We start from the raw sequence: 17,872 nt of genomic DNA on the forward strand, positions 1-17,872 counted from the left end.
CTTGATTAAATTCGTCGATATGATCATCTAGAGAGGACCCTTCTGCCATCTTCAGTGTAAACATTCTTCTTTTGATATACAACCTATTAGCCAAAGATTTTGTCATATAAATCTTTTCTAATTTGGCCCATAGGTCAGCAACAGTCTTCTCCTTGGCAACCTCTCTTATCACTGAGTCACCAAGGCTCAATATGATGGTGCTTCTGGCTTTCTTGTCTATCTCGGCAGCCATTTCAGATGTCTTGGAGGATGATTATTCTTTTCCTTCCTTCTTGGTGACAGGTTCAAGTGCATCTCCTAACCCTTGTTTTATCAGCAAAGCCTTCATCTTCACCTTCCATATGTTGAAATCATTCTTGCCAGTAAACTTCTCAAGATCGATCTTGGTTGAAACCATACTTGTCATTAGTTGTAGATCCAGCTCTGATACCAATTGTAGAATCTCAGGTGCTATTGACTGATAGAGCAACCCAAGATTTTGCCCCAAGACCTCCAGCCAACAAAACAAGATGCAGCAAGATGGTTTACTGAAAAGCTACAACTAAGATGAAATCTATGGAACTAGATGATTAACCAATATGGACTAAAGAATCAAAAGAAAGTAATGTAAAGAAAGAACAAAGAATCTTAACGTGGTTCAGCTAGATTTCTCTAACTTACATCCACGGGAGGCAAAGAAACACAGCTTTATTGACTTTTACGATGAATTACAGAGTAATGCTTATATTGCCAAGAAGAGATCACAAATAGCTTTTTATACCCAGTTCCCCTTCTCTCTCTTTAGCTCTCTCTGCTCTCAAATCCGTTGCTTCCACATCAGCTGTTCCATAACAGCTTTAGTTAACAAACCCAGAAATCCCTAGCACCTCACGTGAGTTCCTCATGCTTCTAACAACATATAACGAACTTTGCAAGCTGACCACAAGCACGTGATATTAGCGTGCTTCATTTAAACCTAAACGACAACTCCATACGTCGTTCAGAAGTGTATTTCTTGTACTCATCAAAACGCATGATCCTGTGCCGTTTGAGCTTAAGTGTTTCCAGCTTCTAAACGCAAAGTCTTCTGCCGTTTTGGTTTTCTGGATTTGCTTTTACAAACAACAATGAAGAATGTGGAAATGAAAATAGCTTTTGAAGTTTGATGGATTGCTTCATTAATAAAGAAAGACTAGGACTCATTTTTATAACTTTTCTCCACTTAGCTAATGGTGTTTGATGAAGACAAAACAGATGTAGCTATCTGTATTTTTTGTTGAATTATAGATCAATTGACGGTTGAAGTTAGTTATATTAATTTGTTGTACTAGAATTAAAGCTTGTATCTTAGCCATTTCATTAAGTGTCAAATACGTTCTTTCCTCTTTTTTTTTTTTTTTCAAAACATGTTACACTTTTGAAGTCACTATTACATAAAAGTGTCCTAAAACAGGAGAAGGCGTGCTGCCTGAAATTACCTGTTTCCTAGCCAATCTAGCTGGTTTGCGAATTAGATTTTAACAAGTCTCTTGGCAAGGTTTGCTAGTAATGTGTTCAAATTATTCTATTTAATTTTACTGTCTGTACCCTAATAATTCTTGGTTTGCACCATTGCATTGTTCCATAATCTCTGTGCGTTGGCTTATAAAGGCCAGCAAGGCTGATCATTTGTCGAATAGTTATTTCCATGAAATTCCTATCAATTTGACTCAGTATTTAGAGGTCTTGAAGAGGGCAGTGTACTAGACATGGATTTCTACCTCTTTTGGTTGTACAATTGTTGTATTTCTTGGCCATCAGATCTTTTTTATGTACCTTTCTCAAAGTTCATGCCGCACGTACACCGTTTTTCATGTTTTGTGCAGGTGGGATTGTAGTCTTCTGTATCGCAGCTTAGTTGAAGAGGTAGATGGCCATACGGCTATTCTCTATCATAGGCTTCAGCTGGACTGGTTTCCAATGTAATAGTGTCTTGATTCAATCATCTCATTTATGCTTTGGTCAGAATAGAACATTTATTGCTTTCTTATTTCCCTTTTCCTCTCTTCTGATATAATATGTGAGGAAATTACCTAAAATTTCTGTATCCCAATGTAATTGTTGGAATTCAGAAATAAAATAAATACACCGTCTTGTTTTTCCCTCGGTTCAGTCCTAAGTTGTCTTTGGGCCTTCTGCAAGTTTTTAAACATACTGTGACAGTAAAAAATCTAGTGATTGAGATCATTTTGATGAATTTAATTTTAATTCTTAGCTGATACTTTTTCTGGATTTTTTTTTCTTATGTTTCCTCAATATGACTTAAATATAGGGCTTAGTTTGGTTTAGAAGTTCGTCTAAAACCTTCTCCTTGATTCCAAAAAAATTCTCTAGAAAGGTCTCAATGGATTTTAGGGGAGTTCTGTGGCAAATTTGAAAAGTTCAGGGGAAGGGTCTAATGAATTTTAAAACCACATGGGTTATCTGTTTTATTCAGAGGATAGTGGAATTCCCTGAAATTTATCATTTTTATTTAAATAATCTTCCTACTTTCCTCTGCGGAATTTATTTATATATATGAATTCATTTGATTGCAGGTTTGTTTGGCCCCGCGGCCTTTGTTAAGTGCGTTTTTGGCGTTCAAATGACGCTGCGAGTTATGGTAAGGTTCTTGCTTTCACATTTTATTTTGCGCTGTTACTGTATTTTCTTCGGTCCTTTTATAGGGAACACACACATACACGTATGTAGAGTCACCTTTTAATGAGGGATCTACCATTTTAATAAAATGAGGAATGAGCTAAAAGATAAAAATTCACGAACTCCAATGCAATAAGTGTGTGTGCGTGTGTACACCTTTTCTAACTCTTGTTCTTAGTTAGATATTTTTTGGGATTTCAGGCAAATGAAAAAAGAGATTAAGAGAATGATTTCAAGAGAACAGTTGGATGATAACTTAAATATTCATTTTTATATATTTTGTTAATGTCCTCTTTAATGGATTTCTATGGAATTAATCTTTTTTTTTTCAATTAGTTGCAGCCCTAGAGGAAAAGCTGGGTGATCAAATTGATTTATCTTGTTTTTTTCGAGCAATCTGCAACACAATGACCGTGATAATGCTTGTGACTCCTGGAAACTTTCTGATGGAAATAACTTCAGAGTTCGTAGCAAGCATTTTTGTTATGACAAAACAAAGGTTCCGGCCAATTTTGGTTGTTTCTTATGGTATTTATATATCCGACATATTCTAGTTCGACATGTAACGATGTAGTTTGGTTGGTTCTTCTTGCTCTTTGTGCAATTTGTAACTGCAGATACGTGTGGGAAAACATTTAATGGATCTTCTTGCTGTTGATTAGTTCAAAGACACAAAGAGAATGGACCATGTAGCTAGGCGTCAAGGCTGTGCTGCACAAGTAACTATTCTTTTCTTTTTTATTTTTGCTTTTCCATTGACGGATTAGAAGAAAATACTGCCTGTGAGATACTACAATGTAAATAACTTCTGGTGGTTCATTGAATCTATAACACTCTGTGCCCTATTCTAAAATATGTAGGTTGCTTCCGAAAAAGGGCTTTTCTCACTGATCTTTAATCTTCAAGTACGCTTGTTTCATTTCAGAAGGTATTAAGTTTCAAACTTATCGTTTTGGGAGGTTGTATGGTTGTAACGTAAGCATTGCAGGTTCCTGGTTCAACACATTATAGTATGGTATTTTATTTTGTCACAAGGGAATTAATTACAGGATCCCTTTTGCAATGGTTTGTTGACGGCGATGATGAATTTCGCAATAGTAGGCTGAAACTTATCCCATCCGTTCCTAAGGTATCCGTCTTGGTCTTCATGTATTAGGACTATGTTAACTAATACGTACCCTTCGCTGCATAGTACACTTCAATTTGTACAAAGAAGGCATGCATTTAGGTGTATATGTATTAATGGGTTGTACCTTCAAACTTCATTTCCTTTTTCTACCGATTTGAATTTGTTTTGCATTTGTTCTTGATTTTAATCACTGAATCATGCAGGGGTCATGGATCTTGCGCCAGAGTGATGGAAGCACCCCTTGTTTATTAGGAAAAGCAATTGATTGTAACTATATCCGTGGTCCTAAGTACTTAGAAGTAAATGCTCTTCGAATTCCTAAAGTACATGGGATGTGTTCCCTTTCAAATAGCTTGTTCAATACCATTAACATGGTTTAACATTGTTCATCTTTCTGTAGATTGATGTTGACATGTTCTTCTAGTGTTGCTAATGGAGTTTTGGGCCTTGTAATTGGTGTAATTACCGCATTGGTGGTTGACATGGCTTTCCTTGTGCAGGCATGTATGATTGTTTTTTCCCCGCACTTCTAAATGACACAAGGGAAAAGACATGATTTTGAGATATTGTACTGCAATTTGCAAATTTGCATACTTGAATGTTCTCAGAATGGTATAATGCTTCGTGTATGCAGGCAAATACTACAGATGAATTGCCGGAGCGGCTGATTGGAGCTGTACGTGTTTCTTATATAGAACTCAAGTCTGCTATTGTCCCAAAGTTGGAACCAGACATCATGACTCTGGTTTCATTTCACCTCAACTGTTTTTTTTTTTTAATTGAAAAAAAAATTCATTTGTTTTAGGTATACATACATGTATTTTGATCCCGTTTTCATTGTAATTTCTCATTTACTTTGAAAGAAAGTCATTGGTGTTTTCGAATGGGAATTTTGCATTAAAAAATAAAGAATACTTAATAGGAAATTTCATAATTCTGTAGTTACTATTTTTGGAATGAGTGTAATAGTATTAAAGTTGGTTTCTACTCGCAAACAAGTGAACTACTCGATCCCCAACTGCGACCACGCTAATTGTCATTGTTTAATAGCTACTACTTTTAAAACTCAACAACTAACAAAAATACTAATAAAAAAATGATTTTCTTATGATGCTGTGAAAACATTTATGGGTTCACTTATTTCCACAAGATCTATAACATGGTCTTGACTTTACGAAATTCTTTTAATTTAAAGGGTTCTGGTCTGAGAAAGTCAGTTTGACAGATTAAAACTATTCTTATTCTGATAATGCCACAAATGTTATGATGTTTTCTTCGGCTAATGATCTTCTATCAGGACTAGTTAGAAATCAAATGCTTAAAACACCAATTGAATGAATAATGCAGAAGTTTAAACAGTATCTAATTGAAAATTGCATGAAACATGAAACATGAAACATCAATTCAAGTCCTACCTTAAACAGAGAATGCATTAAACAAACCCAAAGTGTCTTGTAAATGTATTTAGATTATTCAAGTACCGGAGAACGAGCAAGTTGAATCATGTACAAGAGATTGGCCTGGTTCGAGATAGCTTCTTCACTGTACCTGAAGGGTTGGCTCAATCTTTTCTTTAGAATTCTGCACATTTTGTAATTACTCGTGTAAGCAAGCATACATTACAACCATAATAATAATAAAGCAAGAGTAATGATACGACCGCAACCTCTTGTGCACAAATAATATTGTACAACCATATTATGCCACGTTAATAGCTATAGAAATAATTTGCTAGATAGTGCCAACACTTCATTGATACTCACCATTTCATTGAACAATTTTTTTATGGTGTCATTGAGGTTGCCTTCCCAACATCCTTCTTCATCATCATCATCATCATCTACTTCATCACCATCTTCTTCTTCGGTGGGTTTCACTTTGTTTAGCTTTGGTGCGTCTACGCCTCCTTGAGAGAAGATCTTCATTGTTGGGCACTGTCTCACAACTACGTGTTCCAAGGACGGGAACTCAAGAGCGTAATTACCCAAACTAAAGCTTGTTAGGCTTGGCAAACAATCAAGTGTCAAGTACTCCAATTCCCTGAAAACAATGCAGTCTTTCGCTTCTTCTCCGACCTGCGATTGTATGATTTCTTCTATCATTTTGCAATCAGCTATCTTCATTCCTCGAAGATTCACTAGATTTTTAGATGCTGAGAGCGTCAACACATTTATCAACCCGTGACACTTCGATACTTGTAGTCCCCACAGATTTTCCAAATGCCACGAAGGTGGTACTAATTTTTGCAACTTACTACATTCCGATATTTCTAGACTTCCCAAGTTTGCAAACACTTTGTTGGATTCGTCATTTTCCTTCCAGATATGCTGCACTTTGTGTAATCTAGACAGCTCTAAAGATCTCAATTGAGGGAATGTAACCTGAAAATCAACAAAATTAAGTTGTAAATGAAAATATGTATCCAATCTCTGCAGTCTTCCCCTACATATTTTATGGACAAGATTAATCACGGCATTTTCTATTTTATTTCCAAATTAGTATGTTTTGCAGTAGGATCCCAAATATAAGTATCAAATCGATTACTCTTTGAAACACATAAATGAAATCTGATCCTAAATCCAATATGAATTAACACGCATACTTAATATAGTTCATCACCTCGTGTTACCAGACGTTCAATTAATTGCAGACATTTTTATAATTCATACTATAAAGTTAGTTAATAACTGCGGTTATATTGTTAAATCAAATATAAATTAAGACGACGTGCAAAAAGATGAGTAATTAAATCTGATTTGATTCTAATGAAATTACATCTTTGCCAACGAAAGTGAAGGGAATAATAATAATAATAATAATAATCACCTTTTCATTGAAGAGAGGTTGTACTTGATGAACCAACAAGAAGTTCTCTTCTGATGTTAATTTTTGAGGTTCCTTGTTATCTGTTGTCGCGTGCACTACAGAGTTGGATATGAATGTTTCCATATCAGTGCAATTCTCAATAGCCAGACTACACAACACAGGCATTTCAATTATATTCCCAGTGAAGTTGCAGAATCTTTTGAGTTTTGGAAGATCAATGAGCCCTAGCAGGGAAAGCTCAAGAAACAGGGGGCCTATATGTTCTTTGTCAGCATTTAGCTCTTCCAAATGAAGCACCTCTTCTAGTGAATCACAATTCCTCACTTCCAGCAGTACCAAATTGTTAAAGCACCGTAGCAGATTGGCAGGAATAGCACTCGACATATTCGTGCAGTCATCCACCACCAGGTCACTTAAATTGTTGAAGAAGCTGACAGGCAGTGCTTGGCCATGCCATATTTCTCTCAAGCGTGGGAAATGTGAGAGTTGCAAATGCTCTATGTCACGGAATCCAATCTGCATAAACCAAAACAATTGCACTGGATATATATAAATTTCTTTTTTTGAAAGGCATTAGATATATATATATACATTAAACTTACATGTTTTGTGCTTTAACTTCTAAAAATATATATACAAGTCAGGTGTATATGTTTAAATGTGCAAGTGCAGGGGAGATGCATGAACAATTTGGGTGAATCGATAAACACATACCATCTTTTTGTAACATATGTTTAAATGTGCCAGTGCAAGGGAGATGGATAAGCAATTTGGATGAATTGATTAACACATACCATTTCTTCGTAACACTTTTGTATAGTGGAATTAAGGTTATTGCCTTCCCAATGGTGCAGTTCACCCTCTTCCTTTTCAGTCACTTGCACTTTGCATGGCTTTGGAATGGATAAGATTCTGTGAGAAAAAGTCTTCATGTTCGGACAATGTGTCAGAGAAACTCGTTCCAGTGATGGGAATTCAAGAGTATAATTCTCCAAACAAAAGCTGGTAAGCGTTGGTAAATAATTAAGTATCAAAACTTTTAATTTGCCGAAAGCAATACGATTCTCCTTCACTTCTTCTCCAACATGTCTTATGATTTCTTCTATCTTATCGCACCGCGATACATTAAGATTCACTAAAATACCAGGAATTCCAACCTGAAAATAAGCAAAAGTGTGTGTGTATTAAAAAAGTAAAAATGTGAGAGTATCATTCAACTAGGTTCAAAGTATGTTTAAATCATACAATTATACGTTTTATAAACATAACAAACCATGAAATGTCCACTAGATAATTTTTTGTTAAGCAAAAAAGGCAACAAGATAAATAAATAAATAAAAGCCAGATAAACAAAAATAATACAAATGCATTTACACTATTTAGTATTAGGAATATAGAAAGAATTTAATGCAATTTCTAAATATTTTAGACTTATTTTGCATCTTGATGCCAGTTTTTAAACAAAATTTGCAAATTTCAACTATTCCATTTGGGAAAAAAAAAAAACTCAACCAAAATGCCGCTTTTTCCCTTTTTCCTTGGTCCCTTTTTTTTATGTATATTTAATTTTGGAAACAAAATTAAAGTGGATCTTTATTAAGTACTTCCAGACTCGAGGAAATTTCTTTACAATCAAGGATCAGTTGTAAATAATCATGAATTTGTGGTTAATTAATGGCATAATCAGTTCGTAACTAAACAAGAGATATTAATTAAATTTGAAAACTTTTTTTTTTCTTTTTCCAATCGAAATGTGAAGAATTAAGGAAAAGAGAAATATATAGATGAATTTGTGAACCTATAAGATGAGTGACCATCCTTTAATTTTTGAAAATTGTACTTATTAAGAGATGAGCAGAAACAATTAAATTGAATTATATTATGCTGTTGAATCGTGATTAAAAAAATTATATAGTTGATTCTAATGCTGGCGAACCTAAAAACTGGACTTAAAATGTAGATTTGAGAGTGGTGGTTCGAAGTACAATACTTGAAATAAATAATCAGTGGCTGAATATCATTTGTAAACCCAAAAATGGTTAAAATATTGTTGGATGTAATTTGAAAAAAAAAATTCGAAATGAATACAACAACCTTACCAATGGAGGAAAAATATTCTTTAGGTTATCACACACATAAATCTTCAAATTCTTCAATTTGCTGAAAGACTCCGAAGCAAGCTGGTGGTGCCATATTTTTCTCAAATTATCCATCCAGCTAATATGTAATACCTCCAACCTAGGAAGTCGTACCTGGCAGTTAAAGATTAAATAACTAATTAATCAATTAATGGCATAATCAATTGATAACTAAATTAGAGGCGGATATTAACTAAATTTGAAGACTCAAGGAAAAGACAAATTAAATATTGTGACTAAAATTAATTTTTTTTATTAAAAAAAAAAACCTTTTCGTCAAAGAGAGGAGGAGGTTGCATTTCAGAATGAATGGTGTCTTCTGGTGAGCTCGTAGAGATAAATCTTAACATATTACTGCAACTCTGAATGAATATGTCCCGTATTGGCAAAGCTTGTTAGTTCTGGAAGCCAATAGAGCTGCAGGGAGTGTAGTTTAGGAAAAACCTTTAATTCAATCAACTTTCCTTCATCTCTTTCTGACCACCCCGTGGTGTCGACTACCCCTTCCATTGACTTACAAGACCATATTTCAAGATGTTGGAGTAGCAAAAGACTATTAACCATAGAATACGAAAACAGATACTTCATACGATGACAACCGACCACGTGCAGCTTTGTTAGATTTTGACAACAGTACATTCCTTGATTATGATCGGCCCATAATTTTTTCATGTTTCCTAAATTACAGAGATTCAATTCCTCTAAGCTCGGAAGAATAACCTGCAAAGAAAACCCGTACATTTTTGTTCCTTCAAGTACAACCGTCTAGTATAATATTTTTTTGATGATCGAAGATTAATGGTGATAATAAATTAATCAATTAATTATTGAACAGAAAATTATCACCTTTGGAGCAGCATCATCATCAGCAGTGATTTCGTTGAATCCTAAAGAAGTTGTTGGTTTCTCCCTGTCGGGTCCTATAAACAAACAAAAACAATATACATAATTAATCTTTGTTGTTTTTGTATTTTATTTTTCAAAATAATTGAGGCGAAGTCCATAAATCCACCAACACTTACCAACCATCATTTCCAAATCATCGCAAAAAAACACTTCTACCTTTTGAAGCCGCAGTAGGTTTTTTGCCATGGAGAATGAGAAAAGATGCTTCAATTTGTCACAGGATTTTACTTCTATAATCCTTAAGTTGCTGAAAGATTGATCTTCTGTGAGTTGGCTGTCACATATTGTCTCCAAATTGCTCAAAAACCAAAGAGACAATGACTCCAGCAAGGGGAAGATTGTACAACGAACCCGTCCAACTGAACCGACAATATGCAAAATCTCAGAACATCTTTCTACCCAAAGATGCTTCAATCGTGGAAAACCTTCGCCATCATCTAATTCATGAACAACATTCTGAACACCCTTCAGTTTGATTAGATGGATCTCTTCAGCTTCCTTCAGCAACATTTTCATCCCATAATTCTCCAAAAGAGTGCTAACATTTTCTAGCCCATGGAGCCACACCAATCTTGATGTTTCAGAATTAACGGGCCAAATGCGCCTCGCTTCTCCTATACATATCTTATATCTTTGCAATTCCACAGAGACCCAATCCTGCGGTAGAATTTGGGCATCCCAAACGTGTATCTCCAAGGTAGTTAACTTTGACAACCCCTTCAATTCAGCAAGACTGGCGTTACTTCCTCCTTCAACCTTATCCCACTGCGAAAAGCTGTCACCCATATATAGTTCTTCCAATCGAGAAAATTTTGAAATGACATTTGGTGCTATCACTACAAGGCTGCTACAATTGCTCAAATCTAGCAATTGTAACCGCGTCAATTGTCCAATTTCAAGCGGTAATTGCTTAATGTCGGAACCTCGAAAGCTAAGAATCTCTAATTTCTTTAGCTGTCCAATTGCCGCTACATCTTCTAGTTGGCACCAGTCTAAACACAATGTTTGAAGGTTAATGAGGCGACCAAGTGATGAAGGTAATGAAGAGAAATGAATTCCGATAAGACTTAAAACTTTGAGTTCTTCCGTCCCTTCAAAAAAGAGGTCTGAAATTTGCATAGAGACAGGGGCTATGCCCTTTGTAATCAACAAAAATAATTGGAGATTGGGACATTGCAACCTTTCAGGGAGCTCTTGAATATCTCTCTGGGGTAATGAAATGGCAATTGGATCTTTCCGTATTGTCTCTTCCATCTTTTTCTCCACGTCGGCAACATTTGGAATATTAAACATGCGCTCCCCTGCAGCAATTTATACAGCAACAACATGAATGACGTCATGCATTTTAACTTCATCTTCAGCATCACCGTCCAACAATAAGCATGAAGATTTGAGATTGTCGATCAACCGATGCACCCTACTCCTTGCTTCTTCCAATGTGTAAACATTTTCAAACAAACCCCAACCCACACCATATCTCAATAAGTCAGAAACTTGTATGACATTACCTTCACTGTATAGACCACAAAGACGGAACAGAGATTTTGCCTCCTCACTTTCCAAGAAGTCATAACTCAATTTTATGGAGGTGTACACATTTGCTTGCATGCCATGAATTTCTCTTGCATCCGATCTTCTTAGCTGATTCAATGCATCTTTCCAAAAGTCAAGCTCCTTAGTTTTCAGAGCATTTGCAACTGTACTCAGTGCAACAGGCAAACCTCCGCATCTTTCAACGATCTCATTTGTTATACTTTGAAAGGCAGATATTTTAGTTGAATCACCCACTATCTTCTCAAATAACTGCAATGCTTCTTCTTTTGATAAAGCATCGATCCAGAAAATTTTCTGACAATTCATATCATTGTACAATAAATCTCGACTTCTAAACGTCAATATTATTGTGCATCTTCTCTGATCATCCTCTCTATCTTTCTCATCAACATCTCCAGAAGGAATTCCAACAGCATCCAACTCAAGTTTTGTCCAAATATTATCCAATATAATGAGGACCCGCTTCTCTTGCTTCAACCTTTCACGCAGTCGAGAAGCTCTATGGTGTATACTATCATTCAAGTCAAATTTCATGCCTAAATCAGAAGCGAGCTTGTCTTGAATTTTCTGGGGATCTGGGTTCTGTGTTACCTCAGCCATAACGACCTTATCGATCAATTTATCTTCCATCACTTTCTTAGCAACTTGCTTGACTAGCGTGGTTTTACCCACGCCGCCCATGCCGTAGACCCCAATTATGTTGAGCTTATCATCCTTCAACGCCTCCACAACATCTTGAAATACTTTCATTCTTGAATCAAAGGCCAAGTAATCGTTCACTTCCCGATGTTCTGCCCTGTTTGGAGCAGGACGGTAGGAAACATTAGAGAAGTTTCCTTTTCCCACGAGACTAGCGGCAGCTTCTGCGGCCTTTGCTGCTTGTTTACTAAGCTTGTAACGGGATATCAAATTTGGGCACAATCCTTTGAAGCAGAACTTCTTAGCTCTTTCTTCATCATCAATGATGGATTTTGCAACCCCTTCACTGATGAATTCATCAACGCTATGTAGCCAGTCTGTGACACCCTCATAAAGCTCATCCCCTTGAAGTCTAGCATGATTAACTGGTTGCTGCACCATTTCTCTTTTATATCTCAGCTGCTTCACTTGAACTTTTAGCTCATCTATGTAGCTCTGGTACTTGAACACATAAGATATCTGCCGTGTAATCGGTTTGAACAGTGACTTTGCACCTTCTGATACAACGTTGGTTAAAAAAGCCAGACACGCTTCTATAGCCATTGCCCGTTGCTTAACAATATATATCTAGTTTTTGGCTGTTGAAAAAAAAATGGACTCAAATAAATTAAATGAACTTGAGGGGAAGAAAAAGAAAGAAACGACAACAAACAACTTTTTAGAAAAGGTTTCAGGGGCCTGAATGGAAAACCAACAATTTTTTGAAGAAAGAAAACTTTTTAGGAAGATGGATGCAAATTAACCATTAATAATACTGCATAAGAACACAGAAGTTAACAATAATCAGTAACTTAAAACTCAAGAAAATTAAATGACAAGATTAAGACAAACAAGAGATAGTTTTTGTTGGACATTAAGAAACAACTGCTATCAAGATCAAGGATTAGAGATTATGCTATTAAAAGAAATTATTGAAGGATTTAGCACAAATGTACTGTTTAATTACCTATTAACAGAGAGTTAATAAGCTTCACTTTTGGCCTTGAATATGTTAACTGCAGGGGAACGTGAGTAAATAGTTTATGAGAGTAAGTAATGCCAATCAATAGCAAGACTCAAGCGTGCACCCCACCCGTGTTCTGTTTTATTAAATAAACATGGCATGTTCATTATTGACAAAATGGTCAATAACTCTATTAGTTATTTAATTGATATTGTAGCCAATTTTAAGAGAACATAATAATAATAATAATCATTGAATGCATAAATTTAGAGTTATATTCTTTTAATTCTTTATGTAAATATAAACCTGAATGGAAAATTATAAAAATTTAGATATAAAATTTTTCAGTCACTAAACAAGAAAACAGGGTAATTAAAACAGAGGAATCTCGTTTTACCTGTTTCTTGGTTTTTACTCTTGTTCTTATATAAATAATCTTGTTCTGATGATAGTGCTCGTGACTGCGGGAAAATAAGCTTAATAGCTATCATGTACTCCTTAAAAGCAAATGTAAATCTTTTTTAGATTTGACTGAATTTGAGAACTTGTTGGATTGGTTGTTTTTAGATTATTAATATGAAATAATACAATGTAAATATTTTTCTTGTGGTTGTGCCCTATTCTAAAATCAGTAGGTTGCTTCAGAGTTTAGACAAAGGACTTTTCTCGCTGATCTTTAGTCTACAAAGCAAATCTAATAAAATGACAAACAAACAAGGAAATAAAAGACGTCAAACTAGCAATATTGAATTATTGATGCGAAGCCAACTGATAATTAAACCGAGGATTTGTTTTTTCGTATTTTCTTTTGTTCAAGGATTAGAGTTTTTGGTATTATCAGAAAGGTTTCAGGGGTCTGAATAAAAAACTACAATCCTTTTAGAAACTTTTATTCTTTTTTTTGGGTGGGGGGGGGGGGACACAAATTAACCTAAGATAATAATAACAGCACAGATCTTTAACAAAAAATAATAACTTAAAACTCATGCAAAATAAATTACAATATTAAAACAAATTAGAGAAATTTTTTTTCTTGGAAACTAGATGGAAATTTTGACAGAAAAGATCAACGAGCAGGGATTTTGCTATCATAAGAAATTATGAAAGGATTTAGAAAATGTGCACCTCTTTAATTATCTGGGATCAGAGAGTTGGTGAGCTTCTCTATTTCGCCTTGAATATTTAAGAAAAAATTTAATGAGCAAAATTATCACTAGTAACTGCTGAGGAATGTCTAAGAAAAATAATTGATGAGAGTAATAACAATGATTAGTATAGAATGATCTTGTTGATGCATGCATAGAATAATCGTATGTTTTTTTTTTTTTTTTTATGCACATACACTTTAATGATTAGTGAGAATTAAGATTTAATTTGAAGTTCAGAATCAAGACGAAAAGACGAAGCTTCAACAAAGCATGCAATGAGATACAAATTCTTTCAGAAATACCTATTGTGCTCGAATGATTTTGGCATGTACTGAGAAATTCAAATGAAAATTGATTGACAGAGCAGTGTATATGCCTAATAAAAGATAAAGCAAACCCTTGAACGAATGATTGAGGACTAAAATTTTTATAAAAGCAGATACCGAAAACGCACAAAAAGCATTTAAGAGAGAAACTAAACAGCAAATAATCCAAGTAAGATCAATATTATATGGTTTGGTTTGTGCATATTCAAAAACAAAAAATAAAATAAAATAAAATAAAAATTTTAAGTTTGATATTGCATTTCCAACGCTGCTTTTTTTGTTATTTCATTTGTTCTTTCCACAAATGATGCTTGATTATAATTAAGTTCCACATGGCCATTACTTACAAATTGTGTCTATGTTAACAGAAATATGAAATTCACATCACACAAACTTGCACGATCAAATCTTAAGAGAACATAATCCTAATCGTTCAATGCACAAGGGTGAATTTAGAATTACACTTTCTAATTCTTTTTAATTTTATAAAAACCCCAATGAAAGATCACAAACATTTAGATATAAAAATTTTCAATCGGCAAACAGTAAACAGGGGAATGAAAACACAGGAAACTTGTTTTACCCTTTTTTTCATCTACATATTTTTTTTCTGGTATTTCAGGCAAGCAAAAAAAAAAAAAAGATATTTCAATAAAGAGCAAGTTGCTCAAATTGATTTATCTTGTTTTTCGGGCAATCTTGTGACATGATGATAATGCTGATGAATGCTAGAAAATTTCTAATGCAAACAACTCTATTTTGGATGATAAGCTTAATTTTACAGGTGATAAGTATAAATAACTTTTGTGGTTAATTGAATTTGTAATTACTCTTAGCCCTATTCTAAAATTTGTAGGCTGCTTCAGAAAAAAAGGATATTTCTCACTCATCTTTTATCTCCGAGTAAAATTTGATAAAAAGCAAATATAATAAAATGACAAACAAACAAACAAACAAACCAACTAAGAAAAGATTAGATTTTTTTAACAGAGCATGTTTTCTTCTTCTTGGGGGGGGGGGGGGGAAGGATTATAGTTTTTGCTATTAACAGACAGGATCCAATGGTCTGAATAAAAATGAACACTTTTTATTTTTTATTTATTTTTTTGGGAAAATGGATGCAAATTAACCAAAGCTAGTAATAAGAACACAGACGTTACAAATGAACAATAACTTACAACTCAAGCAAAATATATGATAAGATTAAAACAAACCGGAGAAATTTTTCTCGGAAAATAGACGGAAATTAAATAAGAACTGCTGTTAAAAGAAATTATTAGAGGATTTAGGAGCATGTGTACCTCTTTAATTATTTGGGATCAGAGAGTTGATGAGCTCTCTATTCGCCTTGATTATTGAGTAAGAACTGGTATTAAAAGAAATTATTAAGAACAATATATTGTAGTGAGCAAAAGATCACTGTTAACTGAAGAGGAATTTGTGAGTAAAATGCTGAAAAGAGCAGTAACAATGAATTGCAAAAGAAGAAGACTTAACCAAGCACCCCTTTTATACCCGATTTTTAAGATTTAATTTTGAAGTTCCCAATCAAGAACAAAGACGAAACTTTAATAAAGCATGCAGTGAGATACAAGAAATGGATAGGGCAAAATACCTTACGAAGCGTTTCATATTTTCTAATGAAATAATTTAGTTGAAGTCTTCGACGAACAGATACTTGTTGTGCTTGAATAATTTTGGCATATACATTACTTGTATCCTGCGAAATTGAAAAGCACATTGATTTACAGAGCTTGTTAGTAGGGAAAAGCTTCGTAAGATGCCTGATAAAAGATAAAGCAAAAGCCTGAATGAAGAATGACATTTTAGAAAGAAACTAAAGTGCAATCATCAAAGTAGGATGAATAGTGAGTTGATCAGTTATACTTTTTGTTATTTTAATTGTTCTGTCCACAAATGATGCTTCGTTATTACTAATTCCACATGGACATTATTTAGAAACTGATCTTATGTTTAACAGAAAAATAAAAACTCGTCATCATACAAAACTGCGTGAACAAATCTTCAATTTGATTATTATAAAATAAAGAAGTTTCATTACTAGATTATGCGGACGTTAATGTTAGAGATTTCTTTGAGAAGAACAAGAATTAATTAGTTAAAAATTGAAAAATAAATAAATAAAGAGTACATGCAAATATTGTTACTACCAATCACCAAACTGAAAAACAGGGGAATGATAACAGAGGAGCCCCTGTTTGTCCTCTCTCTCCCTTTTTTCAATCTCTCTTTATGTTATAATTGAATAATTGTATAGCAAGTGTGACGGTTGCTGCAGCATTAAGAAGTCAAAATTGAGAACGACATTAAATGATCAATCTCTTTATGTATTTACTCGAATGTCTGATAGTGTTCAGACTAGGATTTTCAATAAACACAGATTCGAAATCCAAATAATTGAATAATTGTGTACGTTCAAATTCAGCATTTAATTACTATATAATTAGACATAAATGCGTATTTTTTATTTAGCCCATTTCGGCCCATGTTCACATAAACATATTTCTGTGGATGATAACATCAGGACCTCTGATGCTTTTTTTTATTTTATCCGAAATTTTATTTTTAACTCTTCGTTATTTTTAACATCTGGTTTATTTAGATATAAACCAGGAGTAGGTGTTTTGCCTGAAAGTACCACTTTCCTAGCAAATCTAGTGGGTTTCCTGAATAAAATTTTTACATTAGTCTGTTTCATCTTTCTCTCTTTATCCTAAGCATTCTTGTTTGGCATCGCTGCATTGTCCTGTACTCCGCGTGCCTTAGTGAAAAGAGTAATGGGTGACTGTGGTTATGGGAACTTGAGAGGTAACGATGAGGGTAGATTGGTAATTTTGAGGAGCGATTTGCTTGCATAATTCAATGCATGGAAAGAGATGTCCCTGACCAAAATATGGGACTATCCATATCTGAGCATCAGAGCTTGACATCTTTGATAAATAAATATGCTTACTGGTACTGTTTTTGCATCTGTCTTTCACAAAATCATTGTATACGCTTACATAGAGAAGAAGATTTAGATAACTTTCAAAATCTGAATCCGCCTGATAGACAGGCTTGACCACACAGCCCCGAGACAAGGGAATCCAAGCAACTAATCTAAACCATTCTCCTTTAGTCCTTTACTAGGTTTGTTCAAAATGAAATTATACTGATGATAGATAATTTCAAAACAAGGGAATGAAAACAGAGGAGCTCCCCCCCCCCCCCCCCCCCCCCCCAAAACAAAAAAAAAAAAGAGTTCTTCTTTTATATATTTTTCTTGGAATTTTAGGCAAAAGAAAAAAAAAAAAACTGAGAACGATTTCAAGCGAACAAGTGGATAATAACTAAAATGCTTATTTTTATATATTTCATATATGCGCTCACTATTAATAGAACTTATTAGATACTACAACTTAAATAACTTCCGGTGGTTGATTGAGGGTATGTTTGGGATTTCCTTCACTTTCCAAGAATTAATTTCTACCTTGATTCTGAACAAAAAAATAATTTTACAAATAATTTATTAGGGTGTTTGGTAA

General features: G+C 34.2%; 3 protein-coding genes across 28 annotated transcripts in view; 1 reads left to right on the plus strand and 2 right to left on the minus strand.

Annotated features, from left to right (window-relative positions):
• LOC102627538 (protein ENHANCED DISEASE RESISTANCE 2-like) overlaps positions 1-17,872 on the plus strand; it is a 109,010-nt gene that overhangs the window by 76,831 nt on the left and 14,307 nt on the right. For 19 of the 24 annotated variants that reach the window (XM_052441663.1, XM_052441645.1, XM_052441660.1 and 16 more), the window contains one exon: positions 4,422-4,713. The exons of 1 other annotated variant lie outside the window; for it this stretch is intronic. In XM_052441663.1, the coding sequence (XP_052297623.1) occupies positions 4,422-4,592 (171 nt within the window). In that variant the 3' untranslated portion in view covers positions 4,593-4,713. Of the gene's footprint in view, positions 1-3,518; positions 3,564-3,646; positions 4,087-4,187; positions 4,292-4,421; positions 4,714-17,872 lie in introns of those variants that run through there. 4 more of the 24 variants (XM_052441664.1, XM_052441667.1, XR_008054832.1 and 1 more) reach the window with 3 other exon arrangements.
• LOC112497572 (disease resistance protein At4g27190-like) overlaps positions 1-17,872 on the minus strand; it is a 75,729-nt gene that overhangs the window by 35,386 nt on the left and 22,471 nt on the right. The window contains exon 3 of one of the 3 annotated variants that reach the window (XM_052441593.1): positions 9,774-10,413. The exons of the other annotated variants lie outside the window; for them this stretch is intronic. Coding sequence (XP_052297553.1) covers positions 9,774-10,413 — 640 coding nt within the window. The remainder of the gene's footprint in view (positions 1-9,773; positions 10,414-17,872) is intronic. 3 annotated transcript variants of the gene reach the window in all.
• The window catches only part of LOC102630623 (disease resistance protein At4g27190-like), a 79,103-nt gene continuing 66,473 nt past the window's right edge, over positions 5,243-17,872 (minus strand). The window contains exon 9 of the mRNA XM_052441608.1: positions 5,243-5,368. The gene's annotated coding sequence lies outside the window, so the exon portion shown is untranslated. The remainder of the gene's footprint in view (positions 5,369-17,872) is intronic.

Source organism: Citrus sinensis, chromosome 5 (assembly GCF_022201045.2).
Source record: "Citrus sinensis cultivar Valencia sweet orange chromosome 5, DVS_A1.0, whole genome shotgun sequence".
In the NCBI taxonomy this organism is placed as follows: domain Eukaryota; kingdom Viridiplantae; phylum Streptophyta; class Magnoliopsida; order Sapindales; family Rutaceae; genus Citrus; species Citrus sinensis.